The sequence below is a fragment of the Parasteatoda tepidariorum genome, chromosome 3 (genome assembly GCF_982258835.1).
Source record: "Parasteatoda tepidariorum strain Cologne lab strain chromosome 3, Ptep-v5.0, whole genome shotgun sequence".
Classification (NCBI taxonomy): Eukaryota; Metazoa; Arthropoda; class Arachnida; order Araneae; family Theridiidae; genus Parasteatoda; species Parasteatoda tepidariorum.
In genome coordinates, this window is record NC_141757.1 from 11413299 (window position 1) to 11436692 (window position 23394).

Here is a 23394-nt window from a genome sequence, read left to right on the forward strand (position 1 = left end):
CCTGGCCAATTTTTTTTTTTCCAAAATATAACCTACTGTAAAGAACTGGTCATAAATTTGAACTTTTGTGCTAATAAATAATTGAATTTATAGGGCGTGTTTATAAATACAAATAAAAGCAACGAAAAGTGATCAGATGCACAAAGAAAAAAAAGTTTCCAGTGTCTCTTCTTGACTCCTCGCTAACCTTTACAGTTATATTAAGGTAAACTAAGCCCTTTGTTTTATTTTATTTTCTGTGGTACTTTTTGAATTATGGGTGCCACTCTAAAAATATATTTTAAGACTGAACTTACTTTTTTGACCAATTAACACAATCTAGTGTTATTTGAATTTCCAGAAAAATTTATACTTCAAAATGTGCCTTTCTATGATAAGGACTCGTACATTAAATCAATTATCTAATTTTTCTTCACTCAATTAATCTATTTTTTACAGCAAACAGCTAAAATAACAGCTAACTTTGTACAACTTTTTACAGCAACCACTGAATGTAATTTTTGTCCTATCCCTAAACATCTTTAAAAAGAAAATCTCAATTTAACTTTGACCAGCATTTTAAAACGCTGAGGGAAAATAAAAACAAGAAAATTTAGATAAAATAGCAAGCAGGCATTGAAGTTCAATCTCATTTTCATTAATTGATCATTTCCCAATAATTATAATTAACAATGTTTATATTACAATGTAATTTTTATTTAACAGAAAATATTTGTTACATTTTTAAGGAAGATTCACATTTTTATTAACATTATTATTCTACATTTTTATTAATAGAAATTTTTATATTAAAAACAAATAGAGAAAGAGCAAATGAAACAAAATCTACTGATTTTCTCGCTACATTTTTCTGATATCTGTCCCCAGGACTGAAGACTTCATTCATTCTTCAGGACTTCATTCATGTTTTGAAGTTATCAGCTGATGCCCGCATAAATGACAGGTGGTAAAATAACTTCCAATCGACATTTAAAAATTAATGAACTTGTTGGGAAGTATACTTTCCCGAGTCTAATAAAGAGTACATTGCTGGAGTTTTCAGTACACGCTCAACCACGTAGCTCCACAATTAAAGAGTAAATTTCAGTTATTTCTAACCTGTATAAAATAATGCTGTCAGATTCATTCAGATTTCATAAACAAAAGAGTAACCTGCAATGATGTGACATCTGCTGAAAAACACTGCATTTCGTTTTGTAAACTTGTATAATAACTGAATAATTAAGAATTCAGATAACTGAATAGAAATCATACAGACATTTTCATTTTTATAGGAGGGTGATGCTCATATCCAATAATTTCAAAGTCGTCATATTTAAATTCATCTATCTCTTTCACCTCACGCTTTATCTTTAACTTTGGAAAGGGTTTAGGCTCCCTTTTCAGCTGAAAAAAAAAACATTAAATACATCAATCCAAAACGTTATACACTAAAAGTTAAAATGTTTGCAGTCATATTCATCACTGCAAACATTTATAAACATTAGATTATATAGAACAATATGAAGATTCAATTTAATAACTTATTGTATCCACAAAAGTTTTAATTTTTCAGAGTGTGAAGCCAGATTTTTCAACAAAAAATAAGCACCTTTTAAGTACTTTTTAAGCACTTAAAAAATATTTTTAATCACTTTCCAAAAAAAAAAAAAATCATAACTAGGATCTGTGCATTAATAAAAATAATTCTTTTTCTATCGTTTAAAATTCTTAATTTATAAACATAAAATCAATAAAATTCAATAACTTTACATAATCATAAAATAACTAGTTTCTGATAGTTACAGAGAAAATTGTGAAAATCATGTATTTATTGTAATTTAGAACGACTATCAACACAGCAAAGAAAAAAATCTCTTTTTAAAAGATAGAAAATAGCGAAAGATAGCGCCTTTCAGCACATTTTTCAAAAACGCTAAGCACCCTGTTTTTTAATAAATAAGTTACTATTATCAAATTTTCTTCTTTAGAGCCAAAGTTGAAAAAAAAAAAGTTTTAAAAGTTTTTCTCACAAAAAAAAAAGCTTTGAGGCTTAAATTACTTTTTTTTCTTCTGATTCGTTAAAAGAGTACTTTGAATAATATTTTAAGCCCCTGATTGAAATTAACTAAACTATTCCAAAGTATTTCATTGAATTTAACTATTAATTAATATTTTCAATAAACAATTCAAAAATATCCATTTTTGCTAACATAATTAAAAAGAACTAACATAAATAACTGTAAGCTAACATAAATAATAAAAAGAACTAAATACTTTAACTATGCTTTTATATTACTTCATAATTCCACTCAACATATACACCTTCACGCTTTGAAAGTGAATTTAATTGTTGCAAGTTAAGACTCCCATGAGGCAGGCAAGGGCATTTTAGCAACTTGTAAAATAAATGAGAAAGCTACTGAAGACAGTTGTTTGAATATTTTCTTTCTATCACTTTCTGTTAAAAGGCTGTGATAAGTGCTAATTTTGTTTTGGATTTCTGTCTCCCCCTGATAGTCATATGCTCTTGCTATATTTATTTGGAGCAATTTAATATTGAAAAGAATTCTGGTACTGCAGTAAAAATTATAAGGCTAAATATATAACTTTTGTGGTTACACAGAGCAATTATGAATTGAATAATTTACAGTTTAAATTAATTCTACAGTTTAAAAAATATACAACTTTTTTTTTTGTCTTACTGAAAGTATTTGATCCACTATTTTCTTTTAAAAAGCTTGCTTTATATTTCATTTATGTCAAGAAGCATTCTTTCTAATATTTAAAAAAAAACTTCACAGTATCAGAAACTTTAATTTTTTTAAAAAATTCCTACTGATATTCAGATAAAACAACACATTATAACGCAAGGTACCAGCACCAAAAACTGTAAAACTATACAGATCAACCACTCCCTTCCATAACCTAATATTTAGGCTACAGGAAATATTTTGAGTATTTTTGTTTGTTGTGTATTTTAGCAAAATTTTCACTACAAACATATTTAAAAAGCTTCAGTACCCTTGCAGAAACGAAACAAAATTTTGTTTCTTTATTATATATTGGATATAAAGGGCTACAGGGTACATAGTTAAATCTTTCAAAAAAAATAAGCACCTTTTAAGTTCTTTTTAAGCACTAAAAAAATATTTTTAAGCTCTATATACATTAATAAAATGCAAAACAATTTTCAATTTTCATGATTATGATAAAGTAACAAATTTTTGTCAAAGAACTCTTTTCTTGATTATATTAGCCATTATAAAAAGATCAAGAGATTTTTTGGTTCAATTTCAGAGGGTGGAAAATGAAGCCTGAAATTGAGAGTATCTTGCAAAATGCAGTAGAGTTGCACATGAGAGTGCAAGAATCTCATCAAACCTAGGGCATTATACGCACAAGTGGACTCACAAATATTTCATGAAACATGTAAAATGATTGGCGCTTCCGTACGCTATGGACCGACAGAACACCGAAATGAATTGTGAAAAGGTGGAATAGAACAATGTAAAAAGCACGCTTTTGCATAATACATGTCGAAAATCGACATGGTAAAGAAAAAAACCTCATTTTCGAAAAGGAAAAATTAGCACTTTTTAAAAACACCCAATGAAAAAAAGCACTTTTAAGGGCTTTTAAAAAATTAAAATCGAAAATAAGCACCTTTAAGCACTTTTTAAAAATGCTACTCACCATGTAATAATATATTTAATAACAATGGCATTACCTGTTCAGTAAGAGCATCAATATGATCAAGATATATGTGAGCATCTCCAATGGTGTGGACAAAATCTCCAGGCTTTAGATTTGTTACATGTGCAATCATGTAGGTAAGTAGTGAGTAGCTAGCAATATTAAAAGGTACTCCTAGACCCTGGAAACAAATTATTCATTAAACATTCCTGTAATCTTAAAGCAATTTTAATTGAGAGTGTCTGTCAATATTGTCATTTTTCATTTAAAAAGAATTGCATTCACTTATAACATATAATAACAAATTTATCGACATTAATGACAGCTTCCCAGCTTATGACTTATGAGCGTTATTCTAGATTCATGCGTCTTAATTGTTTCAACTTAAAAATATCAGAATTTTAAAAATTACATAGAAATCAGTGGATATAACCACCAAAAAAGTTTTGTTGCAGCATAAAATTACAAATTGAAATTTTTAGAAGAGTTTTCAAATTCTTAAAATTATTTTCCAATAATAAACTGTAGAATAGTGCAATACAAAATAAGTTCTCTCTTTCATGGTACGATGAACTTATTACATTGTAAGTTCTTTTACTATATTGGCTACTGAATGAATTCACATAAAAATTTGGTACAAGAGTGAAAAGAAATTTATGAAGGAATACTTAATATTATGCTGTTAGGAATTAACAAAATTGCACCAGTACTGTATATCTGTACTTTGAAGATACTCTAGTGTCTACTGTGCTTATACATTCTTTTAGCAATTATTAAAAGTAAGTCAGGCTAGACACCTATAATATGCAAGGATAAAATAAAATATTAAAGCAGAATAAAATGATATTACCATATCTGCTGACCTTTGATACATTTGACAAGATAATTCTCCATTGCAGACATAGAACTGAGCTAAGCAGTGACATGGTGGAAGTGCCATTTTTGATAGATCTGAAAAATGTAAAAAAAGCATCATCACAACTATTTATATTTACAAAAACCAGATGATGTATAAATAAAATTTTGGAAAGATTCTGATGTAAAAATATAAAAAACTCAAATAATGTCAGATGAGAAGTTCATGTGTTCAAGCTTGGAAACCATAAATAATTTATAAATTGATTCAAATTTTCTTTTCAAAGGTAATTAAAAAGAAAAAAATCTTTGCTTAATGGTCAGAAATCAGCTGAAAAATCATCTATTGCCTAGAAACTGAGATATTTCTCTATTAACTATTAATAACCCTCTCCAAGCAATCACATAACATAATTTCATTTTTTTATTGTCTGATGGAGTGAATTAAGTATTGCTCTCTTGAATTAAACTAAGGGTTATCTTAAATTATTAATTTGTAGCAGCGATTTTGCTTGGCTGGTTTTTTGGAACTATCGCCAAAAATATATAGCTTTTTAGCACCCAATTTATGATGAAATCTTTTCGAAAGTTTGACTGCCTCACTATTTTGACAGTCAGGAATCCAGTTGTAAAAAAATATATATATGTTCATTCAGAAAAAGTACGTTTTGGTCACTGGATTTGTAATCGAAGGAAACATTAAAATTAACACTTTGTGAAAATTTGATCATTAGAATGCAAGTTATTCAGGGTGATATCTTTTTTACTTTGCGAACCTCAGTTTTTCACAATTTCAGTTTAGTGCCTTAACCATTGAGTCAATATAGTTCAATAAATACCTATAGCATACAAAAATAACACTGATAAGAATAAAAAAATCAGTCAATTCATCTATTCATACATTAAATCATTTTTCATACATAAAATTATTTTTCATATAATTCTAAAAGGAAAGATCCTTTTTTTTTTTTTCCTTGACAAAACTAACACATTTCAGCAGCAAGGAACATTTTTAAAAAAATTCCAATTAAAAATCAATAAAAAGACTTAAATTTTTTTAATATAAACATGCAATTAAAAATTACTATAAAAAAAAGAAGAAATGACCCATAATAAAAAAACAAGAATATTACTTAAGAAATTAATATACCTGGTGGATTCCAAGCTGACAGAATCATTCTTCTATCATGTGGCTTTTCTTTTATCATATTAATTATGTATTTCAACTGATCTATTCCTTCCTTAGAATAATCTTTACTCATATGGGTATAATCTGCACCAAAATGCCGCCATTGAAATCCATACACAGGCCCTAAGTCTCCTAGGTAATTAATACATTTACAATCAAATACATATTTATATACACAGTGAAAGATAAAAATGATCTTGAGACATCATGAGAAAAGATTTTTAAAAAAATCAAAGAGAGAATTTGAAATAAATATGAAAAATATTCCAATAATTTTCTAATTTTCAGTGTTGCCACAGAAAAAAATTATCAAAACAGTTAATTTTAGTTGTCTAAAACATTAAAATAGTAGTTTAAATAAGAACAAAATTTTTTTAATAATATGATTCAAATTTCATTAAATGACCTAAATGTCATATGCCATGATCCATTTAGTCAAGTTGGTAATTAGATGATAATTTTTAAATAAGTTTTAATATTCTAGCACAAAATTTTTACAGCGCAAAAATCTTGTATAATTGCTGAAAATTAAATACTTTTAATTACTAGAATACATTAAAAAAATACTTTTTCATTAAAAAAAACATACTTTTTGTACAAAATTTTCCCTTTTATTAATAATTGATTTAGCAAATGTATATATATATACAGTCGAACCTCGCTAACTCGAACCTCGATTTCACGAATTTTTCGATATCTCGAAGGAAAAAAAATTCCCTTCAAATTCCTATACACTCAATGTTAAAAAAAACTTGATTTCACGAATTTTTTTTTCTAATCCCTCGATAACTTGAATTTTTTCTCTCCATAAATAGTGCAGATTTTCTTTCCGAAAATGATTGGAACAGATTGACTGAACTCGTGAAGCTTGATGACATGGAATTTCATGACTTTGTAAACATAGATGATGCATAACAGTGTGTGGTCAGTGGGATGACAATGATATCATCGCTCAAATGAAAAAGCTTCTTGTGAACTATCTGAAGGAGAGGATGAGGAAATCGAAGATTTACAGCCCAATGTTACTAACAAACAAGCACTTTCTGTAGTGGACACTGCAAGGAGATTTATTGAGCGGCATCCGAATATATCAGAGGACAGACACATTTAAAGCTGTAGTCCACTTAGAAAGTGTTATCGACGAACTTTCTTACACATCTCTAAAGCAAACAATTTAATCTTTTTTCAAATGAAAGTGTAAAAAGTGTTTTTAGATTAAATATGGAAAGGTAAATAAGGTATGTAAAGAGCATTTTTCTTTATTCTTCCATCGATAACATGCGATTTTCGATATCTCAAATTTTTGCCCGTCTCCCTTCAAGTTCGAAATGTCGAGGTTTGACTGTGTATATTACAAGTGATTATTCCAATTCGAAATTCACGCACCATAATATCATACTAAAAATAGGTTTTATTAAAATCATGCAGACTTTTGTAGCAATAACCCTTGAAAAAGGCAATAGAAAAAGTGAATAGACTTAAATTGTATCTGAGCAAATTGAGCGCATTAAAAAGTGATGACTCAAATTTGCAATTCAAAATTTTCATCAAGTTTTATTTTTTTTTAAGAAAATTTTTTTTTATTCCGTTCAGCTCCAAAGCATTCAACATTAAAATTTATATTCACCTAAACAAGAAATATATTACAACAATTTTTTTTCTCTTGTCAATAAGAGCTTTTTTCTCAATACAATAAAAAGCTGATAAAACGACTCACCTTCTTCAGGATAAGATAAGTTGATTGAAGCCATATATTCTTTAGAACTGTTTCCGTCCCAAATATGTATGCCCTTCTCCTTTAAAACATTTGCATTTGTACTTCCAGACACAAACCATAAAAGTTCTTCACAAATACCTCTCCAGAACACTTTCTTAGTTGTAATTAGAGGAAATACACCTACAAAATGCTCTTCGTTAAAACCTTTTTTTTTTTTTTAATAGAAGAAAAAGTAAGAACATGGAAAATATAGATATATAAAACTTTTTACAATTTTAAAATATGTAGCTATTACTTTATGCTGTTAGTGGATAAGATTTAATATGAACTAATAATCAAATGAAATTTTAAAAATCTCTTATTTTTAACATTCATAAAAAAAATATGTTTTTGAGAAATGAAGTAATTTGCAACTGGTATTGTGATGGAACAGAAAAAATTTGTTTTGGAGCAAATAAATCTGCAGAAGCTTTTGAGCATATAAATTAACATTTTATAGCATATTTAAAAGAGCTTGGAAAAAAGCATTATAAAATAAAAATATGCAAGACAAACGCCAAATATTAATTACTTAAACAAACAAATAATTACTTTTTCCACTTTATTTCTGCAGGCGAATATCTTATTTAGAAAAACATGCATTTTAAATAATATGATAACAAAAATACACCAAAATTTGAAAGTAAATAAAGTTTCTATTATAAATGCAACTTATTTACCACCAATAATGAAAACATGCTTTCATTAATAATATATAGGAGCCTAGAAGAGGATTGAGGGACGCACAACATACAATCCAGTTTTGGCAACTTCAAGGTAGTTGCTGCCAAGACTCAGTAGAATATGGAAATATTCTCAAATAAAATTATTTTTTAATAAAATAAAGTAGTCATCGTTAGAATATGAATCAATAAGTCATACATAAAAAGTAAGAAGATGTTAAAAATATATATATATATTAATAACACGAAAGAATCAGTAAAACATACAAATAAAATGAAATTTCATCAATTTTAAGTAATGTAAAAAATACCAATATTTATTCGTACCATTCCGCAAGCTGTAACGAGCTTGTGTACCAAAATAAGACTTGGTGCCAGTACCAGTTCTGTCATCTTTAATGTTTCCTTTTTCTAAAATTAAACGAATTTGATCCAGATACTGGTATTCATCATGCCTGGAAAGAATTACAAATAGTTAAAACTCTATTCACAAAAGGACAATTTTCCATCTTGATTAAAACAACAGAAAAATTGAGTATGATGAGGAAAGGTACTAATAAGAGATAAATACCTAATATTTCCATTCATTGCTGCAAATTAAAGTTTATTATTTTTAAGCTTATACAAACACAATACAGGAACTATAATGAAAAGAAAATGAAAATCGCGCGCAAAAATAATAAAATGAAAGTGTTAGTTATTATTGTGAACTTGATTTGTTCTTCTACGGTAGCAAATTTTCAAGGAACCATTCTCGTTGCAAACCGGATTAGTGAAAAATATTCACTCAGGAAGAACTTCTTATCAATCAGGTTCTCATTCGAAAAAATACCATGCAGTAAGAAAAGCTCTTTAGGTGTCTCATTTTTGCAATTCACTATACAAGCTATAAACACATTTTGATTTAAGTATAATCTATGAGAAGCAATGTATATTATCAATTATTATGGAAATTTAATTTCATGCTTTCTAAACGTTAATGTTTTAAAAAGACAACATCAAAAGTATAAATTGTTTGTAATGTAGTTTTTATTGTCTGCTTTTCCTCTCTCTATTTTACTTATGGCCAATGTGGTTTACGTGGGAAATTATCCCAACACACTTTCCGATGAAGATATACTCGATATCTTTGAGGATTTTGAAGGACTGGTGCTTCTGAGATCCTTACGAAAAGCTCGGAAATGCTATTCCTTCATTTTATGCCAAGATCAAGAACAGGTCATCGAAGTCGTTTTTGCCTTGAACGGTATTGATGTTTGTGGTAGGAACTTGATTGTCCGAGCTTCCGATGATGAATTGCAAGAAGTAATTGATCAATGTGAGAGAGAAGACACAAGTTACGAGAGCTACGCCGCTAACAAAGAGGTACCTTCCGAGGGTCATCAAGGGTCTTCAAACTCGAATTATCGTCAACCGCGAAAGCCTTCTCGATTGTCTTCTGCCAAAGGAGCTGTAGACACTTCCAATCAAATTGACCAAAATCTCATTAATCCAAAAAATGGTGTTGCCACTAGAGAAAGATATGAAACGGCTGATTCCGTTATAAGTGAAGCTTCATGTTCTGAAACTGGCTCATTTAGATCCTTTTCGCCATGCTCGTCCGCAGCGTCAACATGCCAAAGGCAGCAACGCAAAGGAGAAAAATTCAGCTTTGTCTCAATTGTTAATTTTCCTGATGGAACTACTAACGAAGAACTTAAAGAAATGTTTTCTGATTATAACCCTTTCAAAATAATAATCCAAAACCAATTCTCTGATCACGATCAACCTACTGAAGCGGTTATCTGTTTTTTAAGGAGTAAAGATGCAACTAGTTCCATTTTAAATTTAGATAATACATTATATCATGGGAGAGTAATTCTTGTCACAGAATTTGATGATGTCTCATTAATATCAGATCTTATGAAAGTTCATTGTTAAATTTCTTTAGTATTATTAAATTCTTAATGTTATGATAAATGCTCAACTCCCCAGGATGTATGGGAATCAACAAATTCTGGATATTTGAGCATTGAAATATCAAATTATAATACCACTATATTTTTCAGGAAAAGCGAAACACCTGAATAAAAATTGAAAAAAAATTCTTGTTATCCATGACCACAAAAAAAAAATAATAAAAAGTAGAAAAACTATATTAATTATTTGTATTATATAACTATCTAAGTTACTAAAGATAAGAAAAAAAATTAACAAATTCAGCAAGGGAGAGAAAACATAATGTGAGAATAATATTTTGCTCTGACTTATTTCATTCAAAAGTCTTAGTTTTTCATACACTAGAAAAATGTTATGCCATAAGAATGTCAATAAGAAAATAAAGGTGTTTTAGAATATCAGCTTTTAAGTAGATAAAGAAAAAGAAATCATCAATAAAAATATTAAAGATAAATGAAAAGTTCAGTGACAAGAATATAAATTTACGTAATTCTATTAACAAAACTTTAAAACTGAAAATCTCTTTCTTTCTCATTTAAGGAAAAATTATGCTATAAACAATGATAAAAATATATATCAAAAATGCTTTTAAAAAATATTATGCCAAAAGTTTATAAAATAAAGAGAAATTAAAAAAGAATTGAACTTAAAACTAAATTAGTTCAGTGAAAAAAATTTCAGTTTTCCATAAGTCTGGGTATTCTATCTATATCCATGTACTGGCAACAAATAACTTATGTCCAAATCACAATGAAAATTTTATTATTTGCTGATAATGTTATGTTGGCATATTCACACATAATTTGAATTTTTTTTCTTTTGCAATTTTGTATTGCAAAGTAAAATGCATTATTATCACCAACGAATCAAATGATTACAACTAAATTGGATCTACATATTTGTTTGTTTTTGACAATACTTGCAGTATTTGTAATTATCAAATTTTGCTGACAAACATTGTTAAATATATTTTTTAATCAAAGTGCTGCTATTTTAAAAATTTTCAGAATCTCCAAAATGACATGGGATAGAAGAAGAAAAAAACAAGTACTTCGGAAATTTATCTAAATGTCCTTAAATTTTTATATTGTTATGATAAGGCAATTCAAAAAGTTGTAAAGTAGAGCTATGACAGTGTTCTCCCGAAGCGTTTTTAGAATGTCTGCCTGCCCTTTGGTCCCTATAAATGTGCCCTCTTTGCTCTTTTTGTACAAATAAGCCACCATCCCTTTAAAACACTGTCGTTTTATTCATATTTCATTTTGAAAAAAATTAATTCATAATTGATATAATAACTACATGCTGGTAAAATTATCTGTGTTTTCAGGTTTAATTCTTATTACTATTACAAATATTTACTTTGTTAGGATTATTCTCAACTAGTTAAATTTTTTAAATTTAAACTAGCTCTTTTTTTTAGTGGGATTTTAATACTTTTTTTAATGATTTTAAAATTGTTTTTTAAATACATACCTTATTTTTTTAAAAAAAAAAAAGCTTTCAAGTTATTTATTAATTAATAATTTTTTTTATTGTTAAAAATATTTTTTGAAATTTCTCTGATGCTTTCTTTTAGATCTATGTTCCCAATGTAGTTTTCAGTTCCATGCAGTTTCCTAAATTAAAAGATTTTAATAATCAAGACAGAAACTAACGTACTTCCTTCTTCTATGACTCTCCGCACGCTTATGGTGAAAGCATGTGAAGTTTTGGCATAGGTAGAGAGTTCTGCTCTACGCCTCCTGTGTCCCATTTCGATTGCCAATAAATAAACTGTACAATAATGAGATTCCTTTGAGAATACATTAATATCATCCACGTTGATTAAATCTGCTGGCACATTTTGACAAAGAAAGAATAAAATTGCTGTTCGAGTGGTAGCTTACGCAACCAAGCATTTAGAGTTGCCCAACAACCGGTTGGTTCACAGGCGATGTTCCTCCTGACAGCCACTTTGCTTCCTATGCGCATGTGCTGGATCTTAGAACATATGATGCTCTGTTAAATCTGAGTATATTGCTTACACTTTAAGTTGTTTTTCTGGTTTAGCATACTGAACCGAGCAGCTCCTTGTAATCTAAGGGGTGGACTTCTCCTTTCCATATTCTTTGGATTGGGGTGGGCCACCCTTCTAAAAACGCTTAGGGAAAACAATTATATATATATATGTATGTATATATTATACAGGGTGCGTAGCATTTTTAAAAGGTGCTTATTTTTGATTTACGTTTTTTAAAAGTCCTTAAAGGTGCTTTTTTTTATTTGGTGTTTATGAAAAGAGCTTTATTTTCTATCATTTAAAAAGAGATTTTTTCTTTGTCGCATTGATTGTTATTCGAAAATGCATGATTTTCACAATTTTCTCTGCAATATTCATCGGAAACTATTTATTTTATCGTGATTATGTAAAATTTCTGAAAATGTTTCTAAATTTTATTGATTTTTATGTTTATACATAACTTCTATATAAACTTTAAACGGTAGAAAAAATAATTTTTGTTATTGCACAGATCCTAATTATTATTATTATAACTTTTTGGGGGGGAAAGTGATTAAAAATATTTTTTGAGTGCTTTAAGGGTGCTTATTTTTTGTTGAAAAATCTGGCTATGCAGCATGATATAGTTAAAATTATCTTAAAAAATATTTTTCGAAAGTAATGTATCAAAATTTTAATAGTAATTTTTTCTTTAACAAAGAAAGGAATTCTAAAGAGAATGGATACAGAATTCTAAAATAAACTAGCATATGTTTAAAACTAAGAAATTAAAATAATAATTATTCAAACTGAATTTAAGGTCCTACTCATTGACTTAATGAATTTAATCTAATAAATTAACAAATTGATATATAAATATATTTGTGATACATTTAACATAACAGAAAATTTGTCATTTTCTTTTTTTTAATTCGACCCAAAACATCCCCATGACACATGAATTTCTTTTAAACCTTGTTCGTGCAGTTGGACATATTCTGTTCCCCGGAACTGACCCTAGAAGGTATTGCAAATTTATGTTGTTGGGAGGGGATAATTTCTATTTTACTGAATGAAATTTAAAATTGGTCCAAATCATTAATAAGTTTGTAACTCATTAGCTTCAATAAAAAATATTTCTTTTGTTGATAATACTATATTTTCACCAATATACCGTGAAACCTTTCGGGAGCGACCACTCTCTATTCCAGAGTAAAGTGAGGGTTGTTGGAGATTGGTCGTTCCTAGGGCTCCTTCATCAAAAATACGTAATTTTTCGCAAACAATTTTCATTTTAGTTAGTATAATTTTCTTGGTGCGGAAAAAGCACTTGTGTTGGTGTGATAAAAGCCAGATATAGTTTGTCTGAAGCAGGGTTTCCCAAACTATTGACTTTTGTGTACCCTTTCTAAATTTTTTGTAACGCTGTGTACCCTTAATAAAAAAAATAAATGTATTTTTTACTATAAAAAATTGCACAAAAGTTAATAAACACAATTAGCTGTTGACATCACTAATTATTAACTGTTAACACTGCAAAAAATAGCCAATAGAAAAATACGTTATCGTAAATTTTCATGGCTAGCTTTGTTTTTAAATAAATTTTTTTGTAATTTTCGTTTGTTGCAAGATATTTCGCATAAGAATGCGTACCCCCACTAAACTGTTCCAGTACCCCTGAGGGTACGCATACCACATTTTGGGAAACACTGGTCTAAAGTAAGAACTCCCCTAGCCATTCGTCTGAACCTGTGGCGGTGACTATGGTAACAAAGTATGACTATTTCAAGTAAGGGTGTGGAGTCACTGTTTAGGAAAGGTTTTGGCTCTTGTCGGAGAAGGAAGTGGAATCTTTTTTTCCGGTCTATTGTGTTAGCCCTAGAGTGAAAAGAAGCTGCCCTCCCTGAAATGCGCTATTGTTGTTTTCATAGCAGCAGACGGCCTCCGACTTTGTGGTGGTGGGGGGGAGTTCTTACCGTAGACAAACTATCAATGAATAAAATTTAGCATCAATAAAAATGAGCTTAACTGCTATGTGTAAAAACAAATTTATCAATTATGAAAGATAGAACTATTTTAAACAATTATTTATGTTTTTAGTTTAAGTTTACAATTGATTTTGTAACATAAAAATTAGTTTTTAAAAAAAAGGAGAAGAGGTTTACTTGAATCTGATGCATATTTTTCAAAAAAAAAAACTTTTTTTTTTCGAATTTTAATTTTCAGCTCTAAAAACAATCATTGATAGCAGAAGTCATCTAACAAATAAGAAAAAAACCTCACTGTCTAAGAGCTATTTACAAATATTTTGAATGCATTTGAATTTATTTATTTGTTTTGTTAATATTTTTTATTTTGATATTTTTTTGTGTTTCTATATTTGACCTTTTCCGCATTTGCTGTAGAGGTTTGGGCGGTCTCTGGAGGAGGTAATTAATGATCTCTCCTAAAGATTTTCTTCAAGTCTTTGGAAAACAATACCATGCCCCCCAAAAGTGGTCACAAATAGAGGCAGTCTTTTTCTGGAGTTTTCACTGTATTACTGATTTAATGACTTTATACTTAATTATTCTAGTCAAACAGCTATAATTGGTTAATGAAGCATTGAACTGTGGTGAAGAACTAGGGTTCCATCCGTAGTGGTGGCATGAAACCCACCCAACTTCAGATCGTTCGTTATCAGTTTGTCTGGCTGGGAAGTAAAGGCTGTCTGTGTGCAATATTCACCACATTTTGGAGACTTAACCTGTTCCACAAAGGGCTGTTGCGGGAATAGTTTGCTTTAATTCTATTCAATAAATAATAAATCTTATGATAAAGAAATTTAAAAAAAAGAAATTAAATCTTTTTTGCCTGGATTTTTATTAATTTTTTTCGTTTTTTTTCTTTTTGCATTTATTTATTGTGTTATATATATTTTCTTTAACCAAATCATGCTCAAAATAAATGTAATTCAAAGATTCATTTGAATATTAAAATAATTTATGCTATGAAAATTATAAAATTAATGTTTTGATAAAATTAGAAACCTGTCGTTATAAATTTATTTTTTGTATTTTATTTTCCAAAAATTGTTTTGTATAATTTTTTTTCAAAGTGTAAAAAATTTCAAATATTTTTTGATTTTTAAAATATTAAACACGAGCTTTTTTTATGTATATATATAACCGTTGTTGAACAACCGACCCAATTGTTGGGTTTAGGACTTGTTTAATTGCGTAGCCGTGAAATTTTGAACGCAATCCAGACGACAAAAGAACTCCTGGATTAAGTATTGGGAGAAATTTGCGTTCGTGAAGGACTTTTTGATGAAACTAACCCGCATTTGCGTTGCATGGAGAGGAAGACCACGTGAACTTCCCACGGCTAGACCGACGGCAAGGAGACTCTAACCCATGATCCGTCTACCACTGAGGATATTTCACGTCAGCACTGTGGTCGGTGCAAGCCGGATCAACCAGCCATCGCTGTGATCGAACCGCGTATCACCTCATTGGAAGGCGAACGCTCTATCCCCTGAGCCATCGCGGCTCAAACACAAGCGTTATAAATTTTGTATATAATTTACTTCAATGTGTCTTAATTTTAAGGACAGAAAAATTAAGTTAATATAAAGATTATATTTATTGTGGCCATTAAAAGCTTTTTTTTTTCCTTAACAGTTTTTTGAAGCTCTTTCTGCAAGGAAAATAGAAGAAAAAAAGTCGCAGTTTAAAGGTAAAAAAAATTAAATTACGAACGTTTTTCATTTTCACAAAACTGGCTTTTTTTCGTACTAACGTTTTGCGCCTTTTTCGGAATTAGTATAGAGGACACTGTCTAAAATTAGGCTAAACTTGACGTCCTAATAGTCATTGAATAATTATTGCTAACTCACAACAGATATGAAAATAACACATTATTCTCAAAAAGCGTTATCTCATGAGACGACGAAAAAAACCAATGAACGAATATAATTAAGAAAAATTAAAAACGTCTTGAATTATTGAATTCCAAAATATCTAACTATTTATCCGGTGTTTTTGTGTTGCCCCCTAATTATTCGGATGGTTATGATCAAACCCTGCTCTTTACATTGATAATATAAATAATTAATGTAGAAAACAATTATTTTACTATTTCGGATTGTAGTGGGCTACAATCAAATCAATAATTTTTCCTAATCTTTTCTTCCCTGATAGTTCTAAGCGGCGATTGGTTGTCAGAATATCAATTCCTTTCTCGGATGAATTAATTCTAAGTAAAGTTATTCTCCATAATTCCTGTTCACTTCCCAACTCTTAAACCTCTTATAATACGCCTTTTCTGTGAGCCATTCCTATCACTATAAGTAGAATGAAATCTTTCTAGCAGACGATAAAAAAGGCACAACCAGATAAAAAAAAAATTGCAGTACTAAAACGATAATAAATGAAATATATTTAATTCTTCCCAAAATGCCCGAAGCGAGATGACGTACGTAGATATCTGTTGGTTAAAAAGGCATCCTGTTTTTGTGCCGTTCTAAGAAAAAGGAAATCTACTACCACGGACCGGAACTACTTACATGATCTCTTACACAATACTTTTTCTTTTGAATTCAGCCCGACGTTTTGAGGTTAGTGTGGCTCCTTTATTAAAGGTTGAGAAAATTACTCTCTTTAACGAAGGATATGTTTTCAAAAGGTATGTTGATTGTTTGTACCAGTTTTTATTCTCTTTCCATCAATTAAAACAAAATCTGAAGAAGAAGAAAATACTATGGTTGAAATGTGATTAGTAAATGTCTATCGTTAAGTTGGTCACAGTGAGAAGAGGTGTGTTATATATTAATCAATATGAATTAGCATAAGCGTGACTTCGTTAGAGGAGGCAAATTGTCGCCACACTAATTTTCCAAAACTTAAAATTATTTTATTTCATATCCGTAAGAAAGCTATTTCTTTCTTTTTAAGTAAAATTTTTTTTTAAATACATCCATTTCAAATAGTTTATTTTTTATCAAAATAACATATTTTTTATCACTTTTATATAAGTAGTATATTAACCAATTAAGGATCTTTTTCAACAATTGAAACTCTGTGATTTCAATGAAATTTTATTATTATTGTTAGTTTTTTTAAACTAACCATTTTTGTGACATATCACCGATGCCACTTTTCCGACATGATCAGATCGAGTCGGTGAAATGAACAGTCGGCTAAATGATCGTGTCTGCGAAAGAAACTGTCGCTGAATGGTTCTGCGATGTGATCAGTCGGTGAAGTTATCCTGTCAGAAAAATAAACTGCCGGTGTGAAATGATCGTGTTAACGAAGTAATTGTCGGTTTTGCAATGTGATCTGTCGGCGAAGTGATCGTATTGTCGAAATAAATTACCGCTGAAATGATCGTGTTGACGAAATAATTGTCGGCGATATCCAAATAATTGTCGGCCAGTTTATGGTTGTAGTTAGTAAATATTTGATTTAATTCATCCACAATGTAATAATTTTTAAAGACAAATATTTTTTACTGTTGAAGTATTTTAGTATCGTTTTGCATTACTTTTGCTTCATAGCAGCAAACAGCATGTTTTGAACTCGGAAATTTATATTCTAACTTGTTTCAAACAATTTTGGTAAAAAAAAAAAAATAATAATTCGATTAACCCCTTTATCCAATATTTCTATTTAATTTTTGGATTCTATAAAAACTCGATTAATAATTTTCGCCAAAGAGATAATTTAGAAAAACACAAAAAATTAATTCGTAATTATGTTTTACAATTTTGTATTCATTTTAATTGCATATATTATACGGACATTTTCTGTATAATGAAAGTAAATATAACTTTGTTTAATGTTTAATCATTGTAAAACATTAATAAGTTAAAATACCTATTTAAATATCAACTAGTCATAAAAACTTTGAAAAGAGAGTCGCAAGAATTTTTATTACCCATTGGGAAAATGGGTGTTATTTTGGGTTTGATGGCATACGCACCGCACCATATTTGAACGTAATCACATTTTTCAACTGTGTTCAAGAATAATAGTAAACAGTGCGCATGCGTCGTCATTGCATGCGTTGCTATGGCGACCGCTGCTGTTTGAAAAATTTTTTAGAATTCTTTTTTTTTAACTTTTAATTTTGTTATGCATTAAGTTGGTAAGTTTTCTTTTTTTTTATTTTCATCAGCAGGCATTTTTAATGCATTTACATAATAATTTAATGTATTTTTATATTCTTTTTATTATTAACTTATAATTACTGCCTTGACCGTGATTTTAACTTAAATATGAATACTAAAGAAGGAAAAGTATTTTGTGACGTCTTGAAACACGTACATAGGCAGGATTTGAAATCCTATCCGACGACAAATATCAATTGAGACAGTTTTTGCTACCCATGATTTTATCAGAGTTAATCCAGGAGAAAAAAAAAAAAAAACATTTGACCATTGAGTAACCAGTAATCATAGTAAAGCGATTGCAATTTCTTCATTTTTTTTTCCCGTTTATGTTAAACTGTTTTGAAAGAATTTTAGAACGAAAATGTTTTTTCTTTCCTTCAATGGCTTATGAATAAGAAAAAATTAACAGCAAAAATAACATCGAAAATCCCGTGAGTTAACGAAAAGTTATTGTCTTATAAGTTCTCTAACTTCTCAGTATCTCGAGACGGTTCTGTGGCTAGAATCCTCATACTGACGATACTACGTTAGGTTTCCGTGGTTTTCCACTCCACTGAACGCAAAAAAAAAAATCTCCACAAAGGATATAGTTTGTCCCAAAATTTAATCCAGAAGTTGAAATTACAAGGTTACATAGTTGATCATTGATAGTCGTACACCAAAGAACACTTCTGTTCAACGAAGGCTGTTCAACGCCGTTTATAAAATAAAATATTTAATGTCAATTTAAATTATGTACGAACCATTATTTTTTTAATGTTATTTATATACATTTTTCTTTTAATGCTTACATTTTGTATTGTGCTAAATTACAATTACTGGTCCAAACCAACTGAGAAGATATTAACAGTATCTATGTGCTATGAATATTTTAGGAAATGTCACATGATCTATATCTTGTAGTTTTTCCCTAATATGAATTTTAGACTTGACTTCTGCAATCACAATCTAAGTGTTTTATATTTTTGCTAATTTAAATCCTTTCCTAGCCTCTACTAGCAGAAACTATATCCTATTTTACCGTCAATCTGAATTTATCTTCAAGCAAAATTTTGACCCTATTCCGATGAACTAGAGTGCTCAAATTTCAACAAATATTCCGTGTTTCATGACTGTACAAATCAATCGTTGCCTAAATGCTGTACGGAAATTAGTCTCCATTTTACTGCCAGTTAAAATTTTCGACCACTTAGCGGTTTTAACTAACGGGCACAGAACTAAAAAGAAGGCAGTAAACATTTTGAAAAAGACGTTTTTCTAATAGACAAAAAAGGCGGAAGTTTTTGTTTTTGTCAAAACGAAAAACGTAGAGAGCATCACGTTCGTGATAAATAAACTGCCATCGCCGTTGAAAATTTCTCCCATGTTTTTAAAAAGTACATGCGCCTTACGTTTTATTATTTTAGACTAGACAAAAATAAAACTTTCTCTTCTACTCTCTTGTCTTTTTAGTATATTTGAAGAAGAAAAAAAGTGCCCTTTTAAAATTTAGTCCCGTTCTTACTGCTCTAAAGTAGAATTTAATTCAGGAAGAAATAAAAACTATGCTGTTGAATCACTTGTGAGAAAACCCAGTTAGTTAGCGTTTCAGATAATTGCCTTTCAAGCTTCCTCCGTTTTCTCCTGCAATCAAATATTCTTTGTTTCCCATCCCACCTTCCTCAATAACGATTAGTTAATTTTCGATAGAGTTTATTTATTTTGCCTTCTTAAAGGTAAAGTAGCGAATCCTAAAGTGTAGGGTCAGATGAGGTAAAATTGGTACATGGGAGAAAGTGGGTATATATATGTTAAAAAACACGTATTTTCTCCTTTAAAATTTAAATAGCAGCAAGCATTTATATTTCAGTTTTAGAAACTGATAAAGTTTAATGTTTACAAATTATCTGTTTATGATCAACTTGTCCAGTATGTTAGTTTAAGCTGCTGATGAACTTCCTTCTATTATAAAAAACAAGCATTTATTTTGGTTCAAACTGGTAGAGCAGTGTTTCCCAAACTTATGACTTTTGTGTACCCTTTCTAAACCTTTCGTAACGCTGTGTACACTAATAAAAAAAATGAATGCATTTTTTACTATAAAAAAATTGCACAAAAGTTACAAATCACAAATGGCTGTTGACACCACTAATTATTAACTGTTAACTCTGCAAAAAATAGCTAATTAAAAAATACGTAATCGTAAATTTTCATGGCTAGCTTCGTTTTTTTTTAAATTTAATTTTTTGATATTTTAATTTGTTGCAAGATATTTCGCATAAGAACGCGTACTCCCAATAAACTGTTGCTACGCGTACCTCACTTTGGGAAACACTGGTAGAGAGACATCTAGAGAACAGATCTACATAGAATTTTAAGAATAAAGTGGGTGCATAGTTTGGCTTATCTAAGTATTGTATGATAGGAATATTTTTTCTTACTTCTGTGTTAGCTTTAGTAAGTATCTAATGCTCAATATTTTATAATGAAATAGCTAAAAAATAATTTACCCGATTGATTACAGCCCTGCATGATAATTTTAACACTGAAAACAAAATTTCTTTTAAATTTTATAGAAGTATGATAGAGGAAAATAATAATATAACAGACACATTATACAATTTAAAATAGCATAATGGTACAACCAGTGGTCGGAAGTAGCGCGCTACAAGTAGCGAAACTACTGTTATCGTTACTTTTTTTTGTAGTGTAGTGCGCTATAGTTTGTCTAAAGTAAGAACTCCCCTAGCCATTCGTCTGGACCTGTGGAGGTGACTATGGTAACGAGGTATAACTATTTCAAGTAGGGGTACGAAGAGCCGCGATGGCTCAGGAGATAGAGCGTTCGCCTTCCAATGAGGTTAACCGGGATTCGATCCCGGCGATGGCTGGTCGATACGAATTCCGCATCCGGCTTGCACCGACAACAGTGTTGACGTGAAATATCCTCAGCGGTAGACGGATCATGGGTTAGAGTCCCTTTGCCGTCAGGCTAACCGTGGCAGGTTCCCGTGGTCTTCCTCTCCATGTAACGCAAATGCGGGTTAGTTTCATAAAAAATTCCTCCACGAAGGCAAATTTCTCCCAGTATTTGATCCCAGAGTTCCCTTGTCAGCTGGATTGGGTTCAAAATTACAAGGCTAAATAGTTGAACATTAGTAGTCGTAAACCCAAAAAATTGGGTCGGCTGTTCAACGACGGTTATAATATAAAAAGTAGGGGTGTGAGGTCACTGTTAAGGACTGGTTTTGGAATATTTTTCTTCGGTCTATTGTCTTAACCCTAGAGTGGAGAGAAGCTACCCTCCCTGAAATGCGCTATTCTTGTTTCCATAGCAGCAGGTTGCCTCAGACTTTGTGGCGGAGGGGGGGGAGTTCTTACCGTAGACAAACTATACTTTTTAAAAGAAGTTGTGTAGTATATTAAAAAAATAAGAAGAGAAAAACCGTAGTTTTGTAATGATTTCTGGCAACTACTTTTAAAGTTTTTTTCTAGTAAAGAAACAAAGTTCAAATGCGAAAAATTTTCCGTCTGATGCTCCCGAGCAGTTTTTAATTTTGCACGAAACTGCCGAGTTTTTTTCATATGCTTTTTAACACTATATTAGCCATTTATTAAGAAATTTTTGTTCTAATTGGAGAGGCTTGCAATAAACGAGTTTATCTCGCTTAAATATTTACCACCTAATATTTTCTTACTGTTACATTGCCTTTCTAACAGCACTGATCACGAAAACTGAGCTTTAATTTAAAGACGGAAGCAATAGCTACGACTCCCTTGCCCCTTCTTTAAACTAAATCAACTAAAAAAACAAAACAAAAAAATATTTGAGGTTGTACCCCTGACACTGTTTCTCGGCATCTTTTCTCTCTCGCAAAACCATCTACTCAGGCTCAGCCTAAAGGCACAATCAAAACACTTTCTTTCGTAAGAGACAAGATTCACTGTTCACAACCCCTTCCTCCCCTCAAAACAAAGTTGTAATCTGCCCTTCGTTTCAAGAGATAACTGTGATTAGGATTACGTTATTAGAGAAGGCAAGCTTCTCATTCCACTTCCTTTACCAACCCACGTGCTTACTCATCGTCGTTTCCTCTAGGTCGCTTCCTCATTCCGGTTCAACTTCCTGTCCTCTTCACTTTCTCTCGCACAAGTTATTTCAACAACAACAAAGAAGCAGTAAGATTTTGAAAAATATCGTTTGTTTTGTAGTTCGTTTCTTTTCTTCACCGATGACTTTTCCACGCGGTTAAGGCCGTTACGCAATCTGTGTCTGACAAAAATTTTTAAGAGGGAAAAAAAAATCGTTCGCTAAAAAAATGGATTAAAATGTTGAACATCATTGAATAATGATAGGATTGATTGGTAAGTAGTTATAATTATTATCATTATTATTATTTTGAGAGGGAAAAAATTGTTTGCTTAAAAAATGGACTAAACTGTTGAACATCATTGAATAATGACAGGATTAATTTGCATTATTTGCAAGTAGTTATTATTGTTTTAAGAAGGAAAAAATAGTTTGCTTAAAAAATGGATTAAAATGTTGAACATCATAGAATAATTATAGAATTAATTAGTAAGTAATTTTATTTCTAGTTCTCTATAACGTTGTTCTTTTACACATCATTATTATTGTTATTATATATTTTCTTAAATCAATTTCCTGCCGTATGTACCTATTTATTTTACCAATGTTTATTTTCAAAATCAAAAAGCTATATTGTTAAATTCTTCAGAAAATATAGTTAATTCAAGGATTAAATGTGTAATTTTTAATGAATTTTTTATAAAATATATAAAGCTTACATTGATGAAACTCGAAAATGGAACATAATGATATCATTCACTAAATTAACTTACAAAATTTGTAATTAAATTGAAATTAGTATATAATTTGAATAATTTTGATGAACAAAATGATTGATGATTTCTTTTGAAAGAAAAAAAAAATCCTTAATGTGACGAATACCAGTTTGTTAGTCTGAAAAAAAAATCGATATTCTTTTTATTATAACATTATTGCGTAACTCGGATTCTTCATATTTAAAACTGTTAAAATGTCTATTTATATTTTATTAATTCTGGCCCACATTGGATTCTAGAACCAGTGACGTGACGTACACCCCCCGCCGTAACCCACGCATCACGGGGGGGGGGGGCAGGCTGCCCGTGAAATTTGAGGGC

General features: G+C 30.0%; 2 protein-coding genes across 4 annotated transcripts in view; one reads left to right on the forward strand and one right to left on the reverse strand.

Annotated features, from left to right (window-relative positions):
• Positions 1–674: 674 nt before the first annotated feature.
• Positions 675–8887, reverse strand: Ts (Thymidylate synthase). Its single transcript, XM_016056374.5, has 7 exons — positions 8730–8887; positions 8486–8613; positions 7437–7616; positions 5681–5851; positions 4526–4626; positions 3710–3856; positions 675–1386 (listed from the first exon to the last, which is right to left on the reverse strand). The coding sequence occupies exons 1-7, from the start codon at positions 8744–8746 to the stop codon at positions 1249–1251; spliced, it is 882 nt and encodes a 293-aa protein (XP_015911860.3). The 5' UTR covers positions 8747–8887; the 3' UTR covers positions 675–1248.
• Positions 8888–16577: 7690 nt separating this feature from the next.
• The window catches only part of aop (ETS variant transcription factor anterior open), a 62976-nt gene continuing 56159 nt past the window's right edge, over positions 16578–23394 (forward strand). Inside the window, exon 1 of one of the 3 annotated variants that reach the window (XM_043044871.3) lies at positions 16578–16739. The gene's annotated coding sequence lies outside the window, so the exon portion shown is untranslated. Of the gene's footprint in view, positions 16740–22231; positions 22573–23394 lie in introns of those variants that run through there. The other 2 variants (XM_043044874.3, XM_043044872.3) reach the window with 2 other exon arrangements.